This window comes from Halichondria panicea, chromosome 17 (assembly GCF_963675165.1).
Source record: "Halichondria panicea chromosome 17, odHalPani1.1, whole genome shotgun sequence".
In the NCBI taxonomy this organism is placed as follows: domain Eukaryota; kingdom Metazoa; phylum Porifera; class Demospongiae; order Suberitida; family Halichondriidae; genus Halichondria; species Halichondria panicea.
Genome location: NC_087393.1, coordinates 1,670,563 through 1,692,487, shown reverse-complemented (window position 1 = coordinate 1,692,487; position 21,925 = coordinate 1,670,563). Strand labels below are relative to the sequence as shown.

The 21,925-nt window shown below is 42.5% G+C and overlaps 2 protein-coding genes and 1 pseudogene across 2 annotated transcripts; 1 reads left to right on the top strand and 2 right to left on the bottom strand.

Annotated features, from left to right (window-relative positions):
* The first annotated feature begins 2,736 nt into the window (after positions 1 to 2,736).
* LOC135350754 (multidrug resistance-associated protein 1-like) lies at positions 2,737 to 13,504 on the top strand. Its single transcript, XM_064549586.1, has 28 exons — positions 2,737 to 2,884; positions 3,007 to 3,216; positions 3,345 to 3,464; positions 3,785 to 3,922; positions 3,974 to 4,102; positions 4,157 to 4,356; positions 4,444 to 4,689; positions 5,063 to 5,240; positions 5,432 to 5,752; positions 6,629 to 6,766; positions 6,824 to 6,979; positions 7,193 to 7,283; positions 7,400 to 7,475; positions 7,537 to 7,663; positions 7,706 to 7,882; positions 7,950 to 8,117; positions 8,171 to 8,354; positions 8,423 to 8,560; positions 8,722 to 8,924; positions 9,232 to 9,497; positions 9,685 to 10,039; positions 10,101 to 10,300; positions 10,401 to 10,545; positions 10,667 to 10,915; positions 11,107 to 11,265; positions 11,381 to 11,547; positions 11,596 to 11,790; positions 13,194 to 13,504. The coding sequence occupies exons 1-28, from the start codon at positions 2,837 to 2,839 to the stop codon at positions 13,303 to 13,305; spliced, it is 4,896 nt and encodes a 1,631-aa protein (XP_064405656.1). The 5' UTR covers positions 2,737 to 2,836; the 3' UTR covers positions 13,306 to 13,504.
* On the bottom strand, positions 13,472 to 21,859 carry LOC135350759 (alpha-N-acetylglucosaminidase-like; annotated as a pseudogene).
* Positions 17,538 to 20,475, bottom strand: LOC135350758 (bromodomain-containing protein DDB_G0280777-like). The gene has a single exon (XM_064549590.1). It carries the CDS (start codon positions 19,175 to 19,177, stop codon positions 17,849 to 17,851), a length of 1,329 nt encoding a protein of 442 aa, XP_064405660.1. The 5' UTR covers positions 19,178 to 20,475; the 3' UTR covers positions 17,538 to 17,848.
* Positions 21,860 to 21,925: the final 66 nt, after the last annotated feature.

Below are 21,925 nucleotides of genomic sequence, written 5' to 3'. Positions count from 1 at the left end.
TGACATTCCAGGCCAAATTGCTTTTCGTTTTTGTTGACTCAGCAGTAGTGTCTACGTACTTCTGCTAGTATCTATTGTAGCCGCCCTCTAAAAGTTGGGCGGCGTCTATGTTATAGAGGGCGACTGATTCATGAGACAATATTTATGCACGGTTTCTGTCGCTGATTCTGTTGACAACTAGTTGTGTTTGGTGTCTGTGATGATTACTGGACCTAACCCTATCAGTAATAATACCCATACTAGCTAGATCCGCCTCTATAGATCCAGTCATGTTCTACTGCTGAGTCAGCAAAAACGAAAAGCAATTTGGCCTGGAATGTCATTAAAAGGTCATAATTAGTGAAAGTTCAAGTGATGTCCGACCTCCTCTGGACTGGAACCACTTGACCTTAGCTAATTAAGCTCTTGCAGACTACTTCAAGCCTAGTTTTTAGTGTCTGTCAGTTTAAAACGTTATTTTTCAGGGGGGTCAAATTTTATTTTCGCCAATTTTGTTCAGAAGCAGAGATACAAGTCTTAAAGCCCAGAGGAGGCGCGAAGCACTTAACCTTTGCTAATCAGGTCTCTAATTGCCGTTACGCGTTGTGATTGCATGCCAGTCTCATGAATTAGCCGCCCTTCCTACCTGGGGGGGGGGGGGGGGGGAGAGACCTTGAGAAGGGCTGATTCAAGAGCCTATAGGCCTAACCATGGGTACACAGGAGTGAACTGCTATAAAGATCTCTCTCACTTGCACTGAGGAGATATTAAACATTCAAGAGCTTCCACAACTGAAGATGTGAGATGTGGAATGCTTCTTCAGAGATATGGTGGGCACATTTTACACTTCACACCGTCAAGTAAATTGGAGGAAAGTTCTCCCAAACGAATGGATCCCTTGTTGCCATCAATTATTACTGTTTTATCAAATGCCTTCATTTGATGTACGTGCGAATATATACTACAATGTGCCAGTTGATCATCCTCCCTCATAAGTTACTGCAATATAACTGACCACAACTATTTATAATTTGGACATTGATAATCATGAGCAATATATTCATGGCTAACAGCTAATAATACGTGTATAATTATGATGCATGTTATTGCTGCACTTGGTCGAATTTCAATAGAAATGTACAACAAAAAATGACATGAGCGGTGAACAATGCTATTAGAACATGATTGTTTACAGTCGTGCGAGTGTTATACAATTAAATTAATGCAGTCATTGGAAATTGATCAACGCAAAATTAGGTTAGGCGACAACAGTACTTAATGTGTACTTCAACATTAATTTGATGGCCATACACCTTTTGTTGTTATGTTAGCAAAAAAAACCCTGGGCCCATACGGTATATACCAGTCACTGACATATTTGACCCACTTGAATGTTACAACAGTAATGTCATTCCTTATGAGGGCATCGTACACAGCATCCCGTGCTTCCTTCACTACGTATCCAAAGGAACTGTCTACAACGCAATTGCATTTGGAGTCACAGGATTGTCAGGTTCAACATGTACTTCTATATATAGGTACAGGGACACCTTCGTCAATAAGTACACTTGCTTTTAGGAGTACTTCTGGATATAGTTTTTCCTTAATACATCCGATCACCTTGAAAGGTATGGTGTGTGACTGTTTCAGACTCTGCGTCTGAATAGTCCGGGGTTCCGTTGGCCGAAAACAAACAGCAATTCCCCTCACTATTATTACCGTCTTGTCTTGTGGATGTAGCACTAGCCTCGAATCCACGCCGATTAATCGGCGTGGATTCGAGGCTAATGTAGCACCTGCCACTTCCAAATAACAAATACCTTGCCATCTTTAATTCTCAATCCATCGACATTGACCACATTGGCAAACTCAGGTGTGAATACTAATGAGGAAGAATGCTCGAGCTCATCAAAATCTTCATTTCTTGTCGTATCTTGAACTGGTTTGGCAACAACAAGATCATTTTGGAGTTGAATGAACGTCACATGCACATTAACTGTGTGAACGAGAATGGATTATTAAAACGTAAAACAGAGAACGACGACCACTTTCAGTCAAGTATTGAGCTGCTCCCTCCCACAGTCGAACACAGGGCGGATGAGATTTTGGCCAGGCTTCTCAATAGCTGGCCTTTGTTGCGTGTAGCATGCATGTACGGTCCACTTTATACGTATATACATTGTAAAAGGAGGCCTCAGGCTCTTCTGCTGTGGTACATGCATGGTCCTGGATATAACTTCTTTTAATCATAGATGATGGCTTCTTATAGCTGGTTGTTTTGGAGTGTTCCTTGACATGATTCTATTGATGGCAAGCTCTTTGCTCCAGGCTGTCTTGCACGTCTTTCAGCTTGTTGGTTAGTCTCACGAATCAGCCGCCCTTCTCACTTAGGAAGGGCGGCTAATTCATGAGACTGGCATGCAATTACACAACGGCAATTAGAGACCTAATAGCAAAAGGTTAAGTGCTTCGCACCTCCTCTGCTTAAAGCCAGCTTGTGCCGGGACCTCGAGAACAAGCCGCTCATGATATCGAGGCTAGATCTACTAAAGAGCAAGACTTTTGATTCTATCTCTGCTTCTGAGCAAAATAGGAAATTTGACCCCCCCTGCAAATAACGTTTTTAAACTTACAGACACTAAAAACTAGGCTTGAAGTAGTCTGCAAGAGAAGTTTGCATAAATCCAATTAGTGACCTTAATTAGCTAAGGTCAAGTGGTTCCAGCCTCCTCTAGCTCTGGGCTAAGCAGATAGATTTCCTTTCCTGTTTGGGTGTGGTTGTTACACGTGTTCATAAACAATTATGTACTGTATAATTATTGTAGCTGTCTAGTCTACCAAAATAGCCAGGAGATTCATGGAGAGTTTGTTGGACACATTTTGCTTGCCAGTGTCTAACTTCTGGGTGAGGAGATATTGTAATAAGGGCCTTATTATAAGGGTGTGGGTGCTATTCCTAGGCTTGCTTTTTATCACTGTGTGCTACATGTTCGTACGTATATATGCATACTCCTTCTAATTCCACAGTGGGATGGTCCGAACTGCCCTGACAACAGGACCAGTTGCTATGATGAGGTGGACCTGTCTCTGTGCTTTGAGGACTCGGCCATATTCTATGGCATTGTGGCGTTGTTCTTGTTCTTAGCAGTGTTTTGGTTTATTTCAGCAATTCCAGTTGTTTGTGGCAGCCAAACAAGACCAAGTATTCCCATTGGACTGCTTCATGTCGCAAAGCTTGTAAGCAGAGTAGCTACTGTTAAAAGTTGCTCGTTGTGCTTGATATTGCGTGTACTGGTTGCTTATACGTACATGTAGATATCTAGTCTTGTGAAAGTATTATTTACTGTACATGCCTTTGCTTCCAGCTGCTGCTGCTTGTTCCCCTTGCCACTGCACTGTGTGACTTTGGCTACACCATCTACCAAGGTGCTGGGTCAGCCGCTCCCTACCAGTACCTCAGTCCACTCGTCCTTACTGTCACCATGGTAAGCTAGCTAAAGGATTATGTCAGCATAGCCATGTACAACAAGGACAGAATAACATAAAAGCATATTTCACGATGTATACAGTCAGCACAACTACGTAACATGCATGTGATCAAATACCGATAGCATTCTTTTTTAGCTCTATGACCACAATGACTGACCACAATACCTCATCAAATAGGAATCACATTCAGTTTCTCCCACTGTCTGGTTTTGTTGACTTTGCATTAAATAGGAATCACATTCAGTGTGTGGTTTTGTTGTGAGATATGACTTTTAGGAATCACATTCAGTTCTCCCACTGTGTGACTTTCCATTAGGTGGTTTGCCTGCTCATGATGACGAGGGACAGAATAGTAGGACAGCGATCTTCTGGTCTCTTGTTCTTGTTTTGGCTGGGACTGGTCATCTACGGCACCATCAAACTGAGGACACTCTCACTGCTTTCCATCGATAATGTGAGATAAAGGTGATTTATCTGCCATTTGTTTATATTTTCTTTTGCACAGAATGGTGTTCAAGATGTGTTCCGATTTGTGACGTTTGTGCTACAGTATATGACCTATATAGCACAGTTCGTGCTCAGCCTGTTTAAGGAGCCAACATCCAAGAAGTATTCAACCATAGATGTTACACAGGTAAATAATTTATGCACCTTTTAGGACTCAAAATTCACTTCATTACACTTTTAACAGCAACGAAAACCTTGTCCGGAAATGGAGGCCACCTTCCTCTCTCGGATCACATGGTGGTGGCAGAATGCACAGATCTGGTATGGCTGGAGACACCCACTCACTTATGATGACCTGGCTGACCTCAATGAGAAAGATAAATCTGGAGTAGTTGCTCCTCAGTTCCAGAAGCACTGGGACAATGAAATTAAGAGAGCTGGGTGAGAAAATACATGTATGCCCAAGTACCTGAATAACCTCATAGTTATTATTATTCATGCACATTATGTTCTCTGTTTTCCTTTCAGTATCAACTTGTCTGATAAAGAGCAAGGGACTAGTAATCGACATCAGCTAGAACAATCATTTGACGAGTCTTATCGTCCGAGCGGTCGTCTATTCAGCTCTGATGTGGAGCACGAGACTAGACAGAAAAAATCAGCCCCCTCTCTCGTCCGTGCACTGTTCAAGACTTTCTGGAGGATTTTCTTAATTTCAGGACTTTTTAAATTGTCTCAAGACCTCCTTGCGTTTGTTAGTCCTCAGCTGCTTAGGTGAGTTCTATAGGCATTGGCTGTTGTACATGTATACCGTATTACTAGAATATTTTGCTGGTGAAAAACCTTTGCGAATGAACCAAATCAGCAAAAAATGTGACCCTTTGTGATCTGGCAAGGATCGTGTGTATTTACTAGTAATAATTTAGGTTTTGCGGATTTTATTGATGCGAATTGATCAACCCTCGCAAAACATTCTAGAGTAATACGGTATCAGTGTATGCGCATACACATTAACCCCGAGGCTATTGAATTTGTTATGTACCTGATTTTTACATGTGCATGTAGCTGTTTATACATGTACAGTATACGCATCAACATGTGTATAATTTATACTATAGCATTGATTTTTGTATTTGTCCCCTCATAGATTGATTATCGGTTTCACCAATGATCCTAATGTCCCGTACTGGCACGGCTACCTGTTTGCCATCCTTCTGTTCTTGACAGCTGTTGTCCAATCTCTTCTATTGCACCAGTATTTTCATCGTGTGTTTCGCATGGGCATGAGAATAAGAACTTCCATCATCGCTGCTGTATATGACAAGGTGAGTATGTATATATACAGTAGAACCTCGATGATCCGGACACCTTGGTTACAGAGGCAGGCCGGATAACTGAATATCGTAGTGCTAGAAATATATGCGAGCATAAAACGATTGAACGCTGCAAGACTAAGATTACAGTGTATGAGTGTTTAGCCTTGAGTCAAATGTTAAATGCTGTTATCTGTCGGCAGTCTCTTCGTTTGAGTAACAAGGCTCGCCGCACCAGCACAGTCGGAGAGATAGTCAACCTTATGTCAGTAGATGCTCAGAGATTCATGGACCTCATGACGTTCATACATCTGATCTGGTCTGCTCCACTACAAATCCTGCTTTCTCTAATATTCCTCTATTTGTCAATGGGTCCCTCCATCTTTGCCGGGGTGGCAGTGATGATACTGACAATTCCAGTCAATGCTTTGATAGCTTCTTACTCTAAGAAGTTACAAGCCAAGCAAATGGTGTTCAAAGATTCGAGGATAAAGATTGTCAATGAAGTCCTTAATGGGATCAAGGTGATTTCAGTTTCACTATAGAAACAGCATATATATGCACTCTTGATGTACGTAATTATACAAATGATTCGGTATTTACATGTACATGTAGGATTAGGGTATTTAGTTTTCTGGAAATTCATATCTGAAATTTTAGTCATTACAGTACACAGTGTCATGCAAATAGTTGTGTGTACATGTACACGTAGCTAACAATTTCTTGCCAACTTACCACCACTTAATGTAACGTATAGCAGGTTTATTATGCTTTGGTTGCGCATACACAGCGAGGTATGCAGTAGTGTGTCTGTGTGTGTGGTGTGTAGACTGTTACAGCTGCTCAATGAAAATATATTCTTAGTTGGATTACGATTAGTGGATTTGTGTAATGCTTCGTTTTTGCTAATTTTGCTTACTTGGAAGGCTGTTGCGGACTCGTCAGACTCTTGCATAGCAAAATCTGTTTATGCGCTTAGCTATTTTATTATGTTTGTTATGTAGTTAGCTCTTGGTAGCTTCAAGAGTGAGAAAAGAGCTGCCGAACCATTAGTTTGTAACCGTTAATAATTAGTTTTCGGGATCCTTTTTAGCAACAATCATGGTTGATCTTTTCCCAAAATTGTAACTGTACATGATAATAGTCTGCCAGTACTGTAACTTCGTTGCCATAATTAAAACTTTGGCGCTTCCATTGAGGCATCAGCACCCGCGGTGTTTTCATTATTTGAATGAGGCAATTGAAGTAAAATTAATTTGGCAACCCTCAACTAGATTCGCCAAATCACCAAATACATTGTATACCCGCTCTACGGTGTCTGTGTATTAAATGTGGTTATACATACATGCACTGTATATCACAAGTCATTATGTACAGTTGGCTATTTGGATTTTTCTCAGGTTATCAAGCTGTATGCGTGGGAGTTACCTTTCCAAAAGATGATATTTGGTATTCGTGATAAGGAGTTGGATGTACTCAAGAAAGCCACCTACCTGAATGCAGCTGGCTCATTCACATGGATGTGTGCTCCTTTCATGGTAAGGCACAACTGTGTGTGTTCACAAATGTACATATGTGTTGACTTGTGTTCACAGGTTGCTTTGGCCACGTTTGCCACGTTTAGTCTGGCGAACTTAAATAATCCCGATGAAGGGTTAACAGCTGAAAGAGCATTTGTTGCTTTGTCGTTGTTCAACATTCTACGCTTCCCTCTCTCCATGCTACCTAGGCTAATATCAATGCTTGTACAGGTAGGTGTGGCTGACATTCATCCACATGCACTATACCATAATAGCGGGTTATATTTCTTGTATGGTGGTACATTTCGTATTGAAGAGAAAATTAAAACTACTAACTTTATCCTGAGCTGTACGAATATTTAAAATACGAAATGGGTACTTCATATGAACATTTGTACCAACGAAAATTACCCCCTATGGTACTTTCATTTACTTCCTGTTTAGGTGGTTGTCTCTGTGAAGAGGTTACGTACATTCCTGGAGAACGATGAACTGGACCCAAACACTATCACTTGGAGGGAGGATCCTGCCATCGGTGATGTTTACAATTATACATGTTCAGCTTACAATCATGTACACAAGCTTTGCGAATGGGTTTCTGCATTGCATGTACATATACATGTATATCTTACACTGTGATTTGTCATGCAGGTAAGGAAAGTTCTGTGGCAATGAGTGATGGGACGTTCTCGTGGGATGATGAAGGCAGTAAGGCCACACTGAGCGGGTGAGTGTTGACTGGAGTGATTGCATAGACTCTCTGTACACACTATTCCCTGCACACACAGAGTGGACTTTGATGTGAAGGCTGGTGAGCTGGTGGCAGTGGTGGGTCACGTGGGGGCCGGCAAGTCCTCCCTCATTCAGGCCCTTCTCGGAGAGATGGACAAGACACAGGGACAAGTGTCAGTCAAGGTGGGATAACAATTAAGTAACCATGAATGCATACACACACAGGGTCAAGTGGCTTACGTTTCTCAACAAGCCTGGATTCAAAACGCCACAGTCAAGGACAACATTCTGTTTGGGAAGCAGACAAAGGATATTTTGTATAGTGATTGCCTCAGTGGCTGTGCTTTGGAGCCTGACCTTGAGATCCTGCCAGGAGGAGACATGACCGAGATAGGGGAGAAGGTACATGTATATCATTGCGTACACACCCCCACATGCCTCACACCCTCATATCCTCACACCCTCACAGGGCATCAACCTGAGTGGTGGTCAGAAGCAGAGAGTGAGTTTAGCCCGTGCAGTGTACCAGGAGGCCGATGTCTACCTCCTGGACGACCCTCTCAGTGCCGTGGACTCTCATGTTGGTAAACATATCTTTGACAAAGTGATCGGCCCTGACGGAATGCTCAGAGGAAAGGTGGGTAGTGGTTGGTTGCTACTGAGATCCATGCACTCTTTGTCTAATCCCAGGCCCGAATCTTGGTGACGCATGGCGTTGGGTTCCTGTCGCAATGTGACAAGATTGTGGTGATGGTGGAGGGGAAGGTGACTGAGACGGGCACCTACACTGAGCTCATTGAGAACAATGGAGCATTTGCCGAGTTCCTCAGAAACTTCAGCAATATGGACAATGAAGAGGGGGAGGAGGGGCCAGGTGAGTAGAGTGCTGCAAAAGTCAATGGATACAACTGTACACTAATTAATGTGTTTATGTTTCTAAAGACGATGCTGTGATAGTACAAGCTCAAAGACAGCAGTCACAGGAGTCAAACTCTGGTGTTGAGCTACAGGTGATCAAAAGTGACAGAGTCTTCACTGGGTTTCAGAGGTCTCATAGCCATACAGATGAGAAAGAAACCGGTATGAAACAGCATTCACCCTACTAACCTGGACGTGCATATAACACTTTGTTGCAAACTACTGATTGTTGTTTTGAATCTGCACACACATTGAATTGCTTTGATTGGCAATGAACAAGTTCTCAGCTGTCTATAAATTCTGTAAATTCTCTCTCCATACAGCATTAAATGACACTGAAGGTGCTGTAGAGTTCAACCCTACCCCTGAAGTACTGAGAGCTAAACTTGAGAAGCAAGGATCACAAGAGTCGCTGGAAAGCAATGCCAGTTCTCAAGCCTCACTATTGAAGAGATCTCAAGAATCACTGCAGGTCTTGTCGTACCATTCCTCACAGTCCTCCCTTGATAAGCATCCTTCAAAAAAAGTAAGTGCATTCGTGATTTTCTGACAAGCCTCATCTTCTACTGTGTGCAGTTGTAATCCGTAATTTTGTGGATGCCGTGTCATGTGGAGTTTACCTGTACCTAATTGGTTGTTCAGTACATTATATATATAATCTCTAATATCGATAGTCAGATTTGCATTATTATTGTACATGTACAATGGACACATGCTGTTTTTAATATTGTACATGTATACATTTGTATGTACATGTATCTACTAAAATGTGGGTGCTTGTCTTGTAATTATATGTACACATACATGTATATGCCTTCTACGTACATGTGCAGTCTTTAGATGGAAAGAAGAGTGGCACAACCATCATCGATGAAGAGAAAGCTAAAACTGGGACTGTCAGTATCTCTGTAATCAAGTCCTACATCAAGGCCTGTACTTGGATAATGAGCGTGCTCGTTTTCCTCTTTTATGGTTTGTCTAACGCCTTGTCAGTCAGCTCCAACTTTTGGCTTGCTGAGTGGAGCAATGCTGAAGGAAATTTCAATAAGACTAACTTCACTGCTATAACATTTTGTGACCACCCAGATCACCTTGATGTGTGAGTTTGTGTAGCTACCAACACCATTTTTGAGTGCCAACTGAATTATAGCCCTTATCAGTAGTAGCGATCTCTTCGATCGGTTTCTCAATAAACCACATTCACCGTACATCTTTTGTAATTAGGTTGTACGGTACACATGTTAGTATCACAATCGATCCATACCCACATCCATACACACACACAGTGGGTGCTATCTAGGAATTTATGCTGGTCTTGGATTTTCCCAGGCATTCATGGTGCTCTTTTCTTCACTTACACTAGCGTCAGCCGGGGTGATGGCATCACGAACCCTCCACACTGGAATGCTTAAGAACATCCTACGATCTCCAATGTCTTTCTTTGACACAACCCCTACTGGTCGAATCCTGAACAGATTCTCGAAGGACATTTATACGATTGATGAGATTATACCAAGATCACTGCAAGCTTTCTTCTTCACCTTCTTTTCAGTAATCAGCACGATTATGGTTATCGTGATTTCCACACCCATTTTCGGGGTGGTCATCATACCGCTAGGAATATTCTACTTGCTAGTCCAGGTTAGTTCTACATGTACGTGCATTTAATTTCAATGTTGACCTAAAAATTGTTCTCCCAAAGCGGTTCTATGTGACCACGTCTCGTCAGCTGAAGCGACTGGAGTCCATCACCCGCTCACCTATCTACTCACACTTCCAAGAGACGGTCACTGGGGCCTCCACCATCAGGGCTTATCGCAAGCAGGAGAGGTTTATGCTAGAGAGTCAGTCCAGAGTAGACTACAACCAGATCGCCTACTACCCAAGCATCTGTGCTAACAGGTTGGATAAAGTTCATTTTTGTATCATAAATCTGTAGCTTGCAAGTGCAACACATTGAGTGGTTTATGCAATACATTATTCATGTTCTTTCTCTTTTTAGATGGCTGGCCATTCGTCTTGAGTTTGTGGGTAACCTGATCATCTTATCTACCGCTCTGTTTGCTGTCCTTCAGAGAAACTTCCCCGACCAGCTTCCTGGGATCAGTGCTGGCCTAGTGGGTCTGTCCATCAGCTACTCATTGCAGGTACAGTGATGTACGTATATATACACAAGTGTGCATCAGACAGGCTGTATAGAGATCAGTCATACTACTTTACTAGCTTAATTGATATGATTTTATATGCACTTCCTGCACCGTTCTTTAGTTGACACAAACCCTCAACTGGGTGGTTCGTATGACTAGTGAGCTGGAGACCAACATCGTGGCTGTTGAGAGAACTAAAGAGTATGCAGAGACCCCCACAGAAGCCCCACCCATTGTGGAGTCTCACCGCCCCCCTCCCGTGTGGCCTAGCCAGGGACATGTCAAGTTTGACCAGTACTCCACTCGCTATAGGGAGGGACTGGACCTAGTCCTCCGGAAAATCTCAGCAGAGATCCCAGGAGGAACAAAGGTGCTCCTCTCTAAATATGTAACCTAAAAAAAGTTCTATATCAATTGTGAGCTTTTCATAAAAATGAATTCCCCCCCTAAGTATAATGCACGCATACACATGCAGCATACATTTGAGCAGTAAACATTTGAGTGGCTTTTTGATTCAAACATCGTCTTAAATTCAGTTCAACTTGTTTGTCTATTGTGTAGGTTGGTATAGTGGGTCGTACTGGAGCTGGCAAGTCGTCACTCACCCTGGCTCTGTTCCGGATCATTGAGTCGGCTGGAGGCTCGATCTTCATTGACAATATCAACATTTCTGTGTTTGGTTTAGACGACCTCAGGTCTAGAATCACCATCATACCACAGGTACAGTGCATGTTACATGTACATGTACCTGTACTGCATGCTACGTGTACTATGAGTGTGTCTAGAATATTCATGCTTTTGTTACAAAAACCATAAAAACGTGTTTATTACTCAGGACCCAGTTTTGTTCTCGGGGACTCTCAGGGTGAACCTTGACCCCTTTGACACTAATACTGACCAGGAGGTGTGGTCAGCGTTGGAGAGTGCCCACCTCAGCACATTTGTATCTAGTCTTGAGAAGGGCCTGCAACACGAGGTGGCAGAGGGCGGGGAAAACCTCAGGTGAGAATGAAAATGGTCATGATGTTCATTTCGTTGTTTTTCGCACAGTGTTGGTCAGCGTCAGCTGGTGTGTCTGGCTCGAGCTCTCCTCCGTAAGACCAAGATCCTGGTGTTGGACGAGGCCACAGCTGCCGTGGACCTGGAGACTGATGACCTCATCCAGAAAACCATACGAACAGAGTTTGCTGACTCTACCGTAATCACCATTGCACACAGACTTAACACCATCATGGACTATGACATGTAAGGCATTCCTTACGGTACAATACCAAAAAGTAGAATACTGTACTGTACATACATGTACGTTGTAATCAGCCATCTGTTTATACTGAGCAAGCCCCTGCATAATCTTGGTTGACGACGCGTACATGTACCTAACATTCATATTTACGTTAATACATGTACATGTAGATACAATGGGTTTACCGTTACTACTGTTAGTCCACGACTAAGCCGTAATTTCGATTCTATACATGTAGATTGTTTGTTTTTCCGGAATCTTGCTAAATTTTTGATACACCGTTAAGGTTACGGTATAGTGTTCCCACCCACGCATCAAACGCTCTATGAATACCGTATATGCTTGATCAGAGGCCGCGCTTGTATAAAGGCCGCACTCAAATAGTAGCCTCCCTTGCTAGCAAAATGAAACATTTAGTAGCCGCTCTCAAATAGTAGCCTCAGTGAAGTTTGACTCTAGCATTTCTGCACAAGGCAGCAAAAAAATTATTAATACTAACAGCTAGCTACATGTACGTAGCTTCTGGGTACAAGTAGCAGCTTGTTAGTGCTTCACAAAGACTTTCTCATGGCAGATTCAAGTTTATGCAGGTGAAAAGAACTTTTGATGACAAACTAAAGGTTGTTGAATTAGCTGGAGCTAATAAACGCCGCTCTTGAACAGTGGCCTCTCTCGAATTGTAGCCTCCTCTTCCAGCAAAATGAAACATTTAGTAGCCGCGGCTCCTGATCAAGCATATACGGTATCATTATTTTTGTGTATTTTGTACAGTGGAGAATCACAAAGTTAGAAATTTTCTCAGTCGGCAAATTTTAGCCTCGGTAGGCCAGGAAATATTGAACTGAAGCTTCTATCTATTTATACGAATGAATGGGCAGGGCGACACGAAGAGAAATGTTGAATACAGTCAAATGAGTTGCAGCTAGCCGTCAGTTTATAGAGAGATTGAGCGAGTTTGTAGGTACTTACCGTCTCGTTTTAGCTTTAGCTCTTCCGTATGAAGTTTTACAAGCTATATCTCTTCGTGTCGCCCTCTAGAAGGTATTTATTTACATCTACAAGTCTTGAATGAGAGCTGCAAGTACTTATTGCTCATACAAAATGCCGACTAAAATAGTGTTATACTAGCAGTTTTGATTTTATCTTGTCTCTTTCATGCATCTTTATAATCATTTCATTCTTCAACAAAACAATAGCAATAGAATTGATTTTCATACAAATATATACAGTCGACTTCTTTTGTCCTGCGAGGAGAGAAAAAAGCTAACAAAAAAACTCATGAATATCATGAGCAATCACTATACCGTAACCTTAATGTGCCGTCTAGTCATCATCCTAGCTGCGAAAAAGGGTCCATTGTTCTCATATTTTGGTTATAGGCAGTAATATAACGGTTTTTCTACAGGGTGATGGTGCTGGACTCTGGCAGGATAGCTGAGTATGACTCTCCCACTGGTCTCCTCTCTGACCACAAGTCTGCCTTCTACTCCATGGCCAAGGACGCTGGACTGGTGTAACTTATAGAACAGTTTTTTCAGTTATATGTAATTGGCTTCGTATTTATTTATTAACTTATAGAACAGTTTTTCAATTTGTTGAGTTAATTAGCTTCGTATTTATCAAGCTCTTGAATTAGTGCACCCCCCTGTTTTGTATTTCACAAGTCATGACAAATCTTAACTGTTGTGACAGATTAAAAATATTTCATCATCACAACAGACTATATCCATATAATTATAGCTATACCCGTACAATAAAATCAATCCATGTACATACTCAATCTAGGGTTAGGAAGTCAAGTAAAATGTATAGTTTCTGGTGCGCAACACATACACTAACAGTCAAGTATATATGTACCCCTACATATACATACAAAAAAATGTATTAAGTCTAGTACGTTTAATGGTTAGTGCTTCACATAGAGCATGCGTCCCTTTTCAAGGGTGATTCCACTGACTTTGGTCTTGAAGGACACCATCTTGGGATTCTTGTTGACGTAACTGAAACTGAAACCCACACAGCTGGGATTCATCTCACACAACACCACGTACTGTTCAGTGGTATTAGCCCACAAGTTCACAGCACCCCCGTAAAGATCGTCACTCGGTATATCGGCATCCATTTTCGACATATACTTTGCATTTACATAGTCCATATTGTGATAGTACTTTTGCATTAGTTTATTAGACAATTCTATTGTATCTCCGGTAGGGGTGGTGGGGTATGCTTCAATCTTTTCCCCCCAGTTCTTCTTGAGAGTAAACAACATGCTCTCGTAAGCAGTTTTGTTGAAAGCCTTATCGTTCATAATCGATTCATCAATCGTGTTTATAAAGAGCTTCCATCGCTGTGCATAGTAGCTGCTCACTAAGCCTGACCACTCCTTAGCAGCGTAATCCTCAATGTTCTCGTTGGGTCCCCACATTGTGATTTGGTTCCGAGCATTATATTCAATCTTGTCCACAGCAGATGAGGAGGATCCTGGCTGGGCTGACGTACGAGCGTCATCGATCCAAGTACCGAGTAAGAAGTTAGCATTAGAGCCGAGAAGCATATCTAAATCTTCGAACATTGTCGTCCATGACTTTGCGAGGTCTTTCATTGCAGTGTAGACATTACTGTCCTTCTTGATCATGTATGAAGAGTGAGCACTTGTGTAAAGTGTGTAGACATCAGCAAACGTATTGACAATCACTTGTCGACCAATATCAACAATGTCGTACAGCAGAGGTCCAACTTTTGGGTCAGCGTTACCGTTCACAGTGTCTGTAACCAGGTAGCTCCAAGCTGTGGCTATATTAAAAATTGCGAATCGCTTGTCAAAAGCCATGTTAAATTTAGGGTGGCGAACAAGTAGTGATTTGATTTGCCAGGACCAATGGAATTGGTAGGCTCCATTTAAGAGTAGTGTCCATGCATTGCGTATGTTGTCTGTCATGGTCCCGTAGCGTCTCCTGGTGTAGTCCTCCACCCAGGGCATAACCGCCTCCACCTTTTCGCTCCTCCAGCTCATCTCTCCCTGCACAGGTGAAATGGCAGTCATTACTAGAACATGAATATCTTTAGAATAAATCATACTGTATCATTCATGCACTCGTCTTGATAGTATCTATGATCAGAGGAGTACGTTAAACAGGGTCAGCAATGAGGGTCACTTTTAATGAAGAAATTAAACAGTTTTGTCTTGCGTTATTGACGATTGCACCGTATTTTTTCATCTAACAGCTAACGCTTTTTATTTGTTTATTTGTCTGCTTGGAAAACTTGCTACGTAGATCTACCCAGTGCAGCAAACCAGTACATTAAAAATGTATAAACTAGCGACAGAAGGCTAATTTTCCATATCTTTGTACGTGGTATATCAAAGAATGCAATAAAAGGCATTGAATCTCTTCTCTCAAGCGGGTTCTGGGGCGCAATAGGTTCTGTTTTAAGAGTGGTGGTGTATAAATCCAAAGGTGCATGCAAGGGTGAACTCAGTTTCACAAGTAAATGATAAGCCTATAAGCCCACGTGACTTTTTGACCGTGCCTCCTCTGGTCTATGTTTAGTATTATGTGCATTTCCTGTGACAACAAAATAATAAAAGGGGTGGATCTGAAAAGGTTAAAGTTCACAATGGCTGATGCTTCTGGCAAGTACAGCTCTTTTCTGACAAATAGCTAGGCTAAGCGCTTTAGTGCAAGTAACTAATAAGTTGAATAGAAATGTTATGCGAGCAGATGATGCTACACACGATTCTGAAGAAGCCATAAATCAAGAACGAAGCTTTACTTAGCAAATCCACGAGTCCAAATCCAAGAAAACGTCACTAGAAGCCAGCTGTTAAATGTACTCGCATTACAACCGTTGAGCAGTTACAGTTACAGCTGAAATACACACACCTACACAGACAGCTTTACAATGGGTTTACCTTGTGCAGCTACGCGAGGCATAGATTGTCATGTACTCACCATTAAACCATACATGATGGGGTTGTGCTCTATAGCTTCAGGGGTCATTCCAACACCGACCATAGTGCTACCATTCGCGAGTCGAGCATCAATAGGATCATTGCCGATAGTCGTCAGGTTGCCATAAATACCTCTAATGCCACCATAGTTGTGGAGCATACACCAAATGAATGGTTTACCGAAAAAGGACTCTGTCTTTGACCAAATAGGAACTTGTTCGCTGCTGAGGTCCAGAATGATCATATCGTCATTGGGCACTCCTGATAGGTAGGCCTTGATTCTTTCATTCGTCCAAAAACCTGTAAAAGATATATTATAATGAAAGCACTGCGGGTGCTGATACCTCCAAAGCTATATGCGTACTACATTGGTGCGGAAATAATTGACCATGGATGCCTCGTGGAGGTACCAATTAGCTATACTTACTACATTGGTGCAAAAAGTGGGAAATGATTGACCATGGTTGTTACCAAAAAGTTAAAAGTTCATAAAATTAATGGCTGCAGAATGAAACAGCTAAGTGCAGCTTTGCAGCTCTTTTCTCACTATTGCAGCTATAGAGGTCTAAGTGCAGAGCTATAACTACTAAGTAGAGTAGCAACACTCCATGGACAAGTTTTGCTATATATACGCACTGTTCTGAAAAGGCTACTGTAAGAATGGCAAACCAATCTAACTCGAGAACAAAACAAATTGCAATCTGTGACTAGAAGCCTATAAAACTCTTGCTTGAACTTCATTAAGCATTGAACAACTGCATTGACAGACACATACACGCACACACACAACCGTATTAGGTCCTTATACCTCACTGCACATGCGCACACAAGGTTATAATTGACATACCTGCTTCATTTCTAAATAGCCACCCTTGCATCAAGAACGTAGCATTAGGGTCTACACTTTTCATAGCATTGTAGATTGCTGCATTCGATTCTTTGAGGAAATTCAAGTCAGTGCTGGAAGGTTGCATTTCATTGTAAGTGTCAGCGTTGTAAACATGATCAGTTCCACCAAAATAAAATATGAGCAGCCTGTAGTAGGTTTGTGCAACTCAAGAAGATAGTCCTCTGAATATTCTGTTCCAAAATGACCCCACTGTGTGGCTCGAGTGAAGTTAGAATCAGGATATAATCTTAAGAGACCTTTGGGCACATGACCAGAAAACCCAGGGAAAACATTAATCATACCAAATGTTCGAGTCTGTTCAAAAATAGTCTTTTGCAAATAGTATTGCACATATATCCACCCCTTATCCAGAGGTCCAGCCCATCCACGAATATTGCCCATACGTTGCCATGCAAGAAAAGCTGGTCCAGAGAAGTACTGGTCAAGTTCTTCGTCAGTTAAGCCAATAAGAGTGTATGAGAAATACCAGGCCACCTCTTGTCCAGTAAACGAGAGGATAAGGTTGAGTCCGTTCATGGCCATCCAGTCTATCTCCCTCTCCCATCTGTTCCAGTCCCACCAGGCCATCGAGTACGACACTGTACACACATTCTGGTAGTATCTGCAATGCATGAGGGACAATGAGCAACTCACAAAGCAAAGTACTGCATTCACCTGTATCCGTTGGGGAATATGACTCTTTTCCCCTTGCTAGGTAGTGGTAGTGTGCTGGGCAACTTTAACTGGTCCCCTGTACCGTTGAGACCCCAACTAACAGAGCAATAGCAGTAGTACTTGAGATAATAGTTGAAAGCAGACGCTAAAGCAACTCCATTGTTACCACGAAAAACAGGCCTATTTGCTTTGTTGTCTGTATCAACCTCAAACACATCAAATCCATCTAGATATGGCGTGATATGGGCACACGAATTATGTACGCACATAAATGCAACAGTAGCACGTTGCATGGGATCGCCATTACTGTGGCTGTATAATCAAGGATTCGAGGCTATCCATCCCACTAGCTAGTGCGGCCTGGTAATCGAGGTACTTAAGTAGCCTCGATTACTTAGAGTGTATGGAATCAAGGCTAAGACTTAGCCTAAGTCCACGCATCAGAGGAGGTCCGACAGGCGACAGGCGCGGTGCAGCTCAAGTAATTAGCCCTTTGATTACTCTCAGCAAAAACATACGACGTGGACGGATAATTATTCAAAGGCTAATTGCCTGAGCTGCACCGCGCCTCCTCTGTCCACGCATGATCACTTGCATTGCATGCACCGTTGCATCTGTTGCATCTGTTGCACCGTTGCATCTGTTGCACCGTTGCATCTGTTGCACCGTTGCATCTGTTGCACCGTTGCATCTGTTGCACCGTTGCATCTGTTGCACTGTTGCATCTGTTGCATCTGTTGCACCGTTGCATCTGTTGCATCTGTTGCACCGTTGCATCTGTTGCACCGTTGCATCTGTTGCACCGTTGCATCTGTTGCATCTGTTGCATCTGTTGCACCGTTGCATCTGTTGCATCTGTTGCATCTGTTGCACCGTTGCATCTGTTGCATCGTTGCATCTGTTGCACCGTTGCATCTGTTGCACCGTTGCATCTGTTGCATCTGTTGCACCGTTGCATCTGTTGCATCTGTTGCATCTGTTGCACCATTGCATCTGTTGCACCGTTGCATCTGTTGCATCTGTTGCACCGTTGCATCTGTTGCATCTGTTGCACCGTTGCATCTGTTGCATCTGTTGCACCGTTGCATCTGTTGCACCGTTGCATCTGTTGCATCTGTTGCATCTGTTGCACCGTTGCATCTGTTGCATCTTTTCCACGGTTGCATCTGTTGCACCGTTGCACCTGTTGCACCGTTGCATCTGTTGCATCTGTTGCATCTGTTGCACCGTTGCATCTGTTGCATCTGTTGCACCGTTGCATCTGTTGCATCTGTTGCATCTGTTGCACCGTTGCATCTGTTGCACCGTTGCATCTGTTGCACCGTTGCATCTGTTGCATCTGTTGCATCTGTTGCACCGTTGCATCTGTTGCACCGTTGCACCTGTTGCACCGTTGCATCTGTTGCACCGTTGCACCTGTTGCACCGTTGCATCTGTTGCACCGTTGCATCTGTTGCATCTGTTGCACCGTTGCATCTGTTGCATCTTTTCCACGGTTGCATCTGTTGCACCGTTGCACCTGTTGCACCGTTGCATCTGTTGCATCTGTTGCACCGTTGCACCGTTGCATCTGTTGCATCTGTTGCATCTGTTGCATCTGTTGCACCATTGCATCTGTTGCATCTGTTGCATCTGTTGCACCGTTGCATCTGTTGCACCGTTGCATCTGTTGCATCTGTTGCACCGTTGCATCTGTTGCATCTGTTGCATCTGTTGCACCGCTGCATCTGTTGCATCGTTGCATCTGTTGCACCGTTGCATCTGTTGCACCGTTGCATCTGTTGCATCTGTTGCACCGTTGCATCTGTTGCACCGTTGCATCTGTTGCATCTGTTGCATCTGTTGCACCGTTGCATCTGTTGCACCGTTGCATCTGGAAATCCAAGCAAATGTTTGCTCTGCTGTCATGAGGTTAAGTAGAGGGTTCAATTCTCGAACCTTGGAAGGATGGTAAGTTGTCTGACAGTCTGTTCGTACATGATTTTTAATGTGCAATTAATTCATGGCAGTCATCATTATTATTATATATATATATAGCCTCCTCTGAACTGAAACAAACTCCTGCATCCTCCTCTCAACAAATTCCTGCATCCTCCTCTCAACAAACTCCTGCACGTGAGGCTCACCAGAGCAGGAATGTGAGGCAAACAGCTGCAGTTACATTGAAGAAATAATTGTATTCTCCTGCCAAGTTGTGTAGGTCTCCCAAGAAGAAGCGATGCACGAGACCACACCTCTCACTTTCTTTGAATGGATCACCTTCAAGTTCTGAGGCAGAATTACACACCTCTCAACAGATCACCTCTCAACAGATCACACCAATTACATCGGACAATGATGAAGTTGAGTTTACTACACGGTCCGACGTTATTGAGCATTCCTCACTACTTAATCCTCAAAAGAAGAGAAAAGAGAGAGCTCTGCCGACACCAAGAGGAGTTTTTACTAGCACTCCAATTAACAAACATTCTGTGGCTGCTCTCAATCAATCAATTTCTCCAATCTGCCACAAGATTAAACCGAGAAAGCTACAAAAACATTTTGAGGGCAGTCGTCATGATGCAGATGAAAAGACCTCCATTTCATCCATTACTCAAAGGCCACATCAGGATCCCCCAATGCTTGAATTGCAGCAAAAAGTCTCCCCTGGTAAGTGAGATAGGTCGGCCGGGACCAGCTATAATTATGCATGCATCTATATAAATTATAGGTTTTCACGATTGTGCAAAATAACAGCAATAATTTTTTAATGGAGGTTCCATTTTGTGGACGTTTTGTAGAATGTGTTTCGCGCTATACGGTATAGACTCTCGGCTCTTTGAATTACGGTCACCTCTCTATATATATAATTATACCTTTTGTTTCGCTAGGCACGAATTAATTGGCATGCATGCAGGCTGTTAAAGCAGCCACCTTGCTATTGCGGCCACTGCATGCGACACTGTCCCTATATTTTATAATTCTTATAATAATACATGTACATACATGCATACATTATGTACATTATATAGGGTGACCGGACTATAATAATTATAGTATGTCAATGTTGAGCTCGAATGCATTATTATAAATTATGCATGCAGAACAACAGATCATAGCTATTGAAGTGGTTGACTCGGTCATCAAACTCAAGAAAATACCAGGTAACTTTTCCGGCATAGTCCATATAAATTATGTGAGGATGCATGCATGATTATACCACCAGCATGCATTAGTGCATTTTGGTGCTGCTTTTTATGAGAGGTGCGTTTTAAAAAATAGGTGGTGCAATTTTTGGAGAGGTACATTTTTCAGAGAACGACATTTTGCACAGAGGTGCGTTTTTTAGAGAGGTGAATTTTGTAGAGAGACGTTTTGTACAGAGGTGCGTTTTTTAGAGAGGTGAATTTTGTAGAGAGATGCATTTTGTAGAGAGGCGCATTTTTCATAGAGCGTTTTTCAGCCAACTCCACCCATCATGTGGTTTGGTCAAGACAGCAGCATCTAAAAAATGGTTTTTGCAAACGTACCTCTGCTTTCAAGCGTGAAAGTAAAAATCATGCACACATGCATGCATGCACTGTCATGCACACAGTAATTTGTTTTCTCAACAGCAACATTTTATTCATGCACACGTCACCATGCCCATTAATATTTTGTACTACTGTATATAATTATACAGAAGACGAGAAACACTGCCAGCAAAATTAATGTGGAGGGAAATTTACGAAGAAGGGAAAACGCATGTGGGTCGGGTGTGAGGCTGACTCATGCTGGCGATGGTATCACTACACCTGTGTAGGTTTGAAGGAGCTGCCTTTCGAGAGCTAAGTTTGGATATGTCCAAGCTGTCATCCACCAGCTGGAAAGTTATCCGTGATTAACTGAATAATGCCAAAACTAATTGTACGGTATATACTATTATTATCTATTTACCCAGTTATGGTCATAATTACATGCATAATATGTTTGATTTGTGGCATTATAATTATTATAATCCGTTGTCACCATCGTTCAGCCGGTCACTCTTTATCTGCATGGTAAACATTCAGTATTACCGGCAGAGAACTCTGATACTGATACTGACATAGAGCACAGGATCCGATTCACATTTTAGTGGGATAGCTGGCCAGATTGACTTTCTATTATTAACTAGTCTAGAGCAAGGAATCTAGGTTAGTATTAAACTCCGAGCTGCTATATATAGCGCCTTTGCATACGGGTTGGATTTGCCTGCACAGTACAGTGTAGCCTCGATTCCAAGCCGTTGTTCAAGGGGCTGGAGTCGAGGCTAAGTACAGTGCAGTGTTGCTAGACTGGAAACCACGCCCATAGTATAAATCAGCCGCCCTTCCTTGGGCCTGGGGGCTGCAACAGGTGCAACACATGCAACAGTTGCATTTTTTGTTCTTAATATTCGATCTACCCAAATCAATCCACAAGTGAATCCATCAGAGGTGGCTGGCATGACCTCATAGCTGAACTTGTCCACACATTCTTGACTCAAGATTCTCCCCACAAGGCCCTGGATGGCTTTGACAGGATCTCCCTTGGGTGCTAACAGGGAGGGAGGCAGCTGTACCTAGCAGCAGGGCAGTGCTAGTAAGTGTTATTTATTTTAATTGTAGAAGTCTACCTAAAA

Excerpts from the sequence above, each read along its gene's own strand:
- LOC135350754 (XM_064549586.1), top strand. The coding sequence starts at position 2,837 with ATGGAGAGTTTGTTGGACACATTTTGCTTGCCAGTGTCTAACTTCTGG. Across the intron at positions 4,103-4,156 it reads CAACCATAGATGTTACACAG|CAGCAACGAAAACCTTGTCC; the intron begins GTAAATAATTTA and ends TTACACTTTTAA. Across the intron at positions 11,266-11,380 it reads GAATCACCATCATACCACAG|GACCCAGTTTTGTTCTCGGG; the intron begins GTACAGTGCATG and ends TTTATTACTCAG.
- LOC135350758 (XM_064549590.1), bottom strand. The coding sequence starts at position 19,177 with ATGCAACGGTGCAACAGATGCAACGGTGCAACAGATGCAACAGATGCA.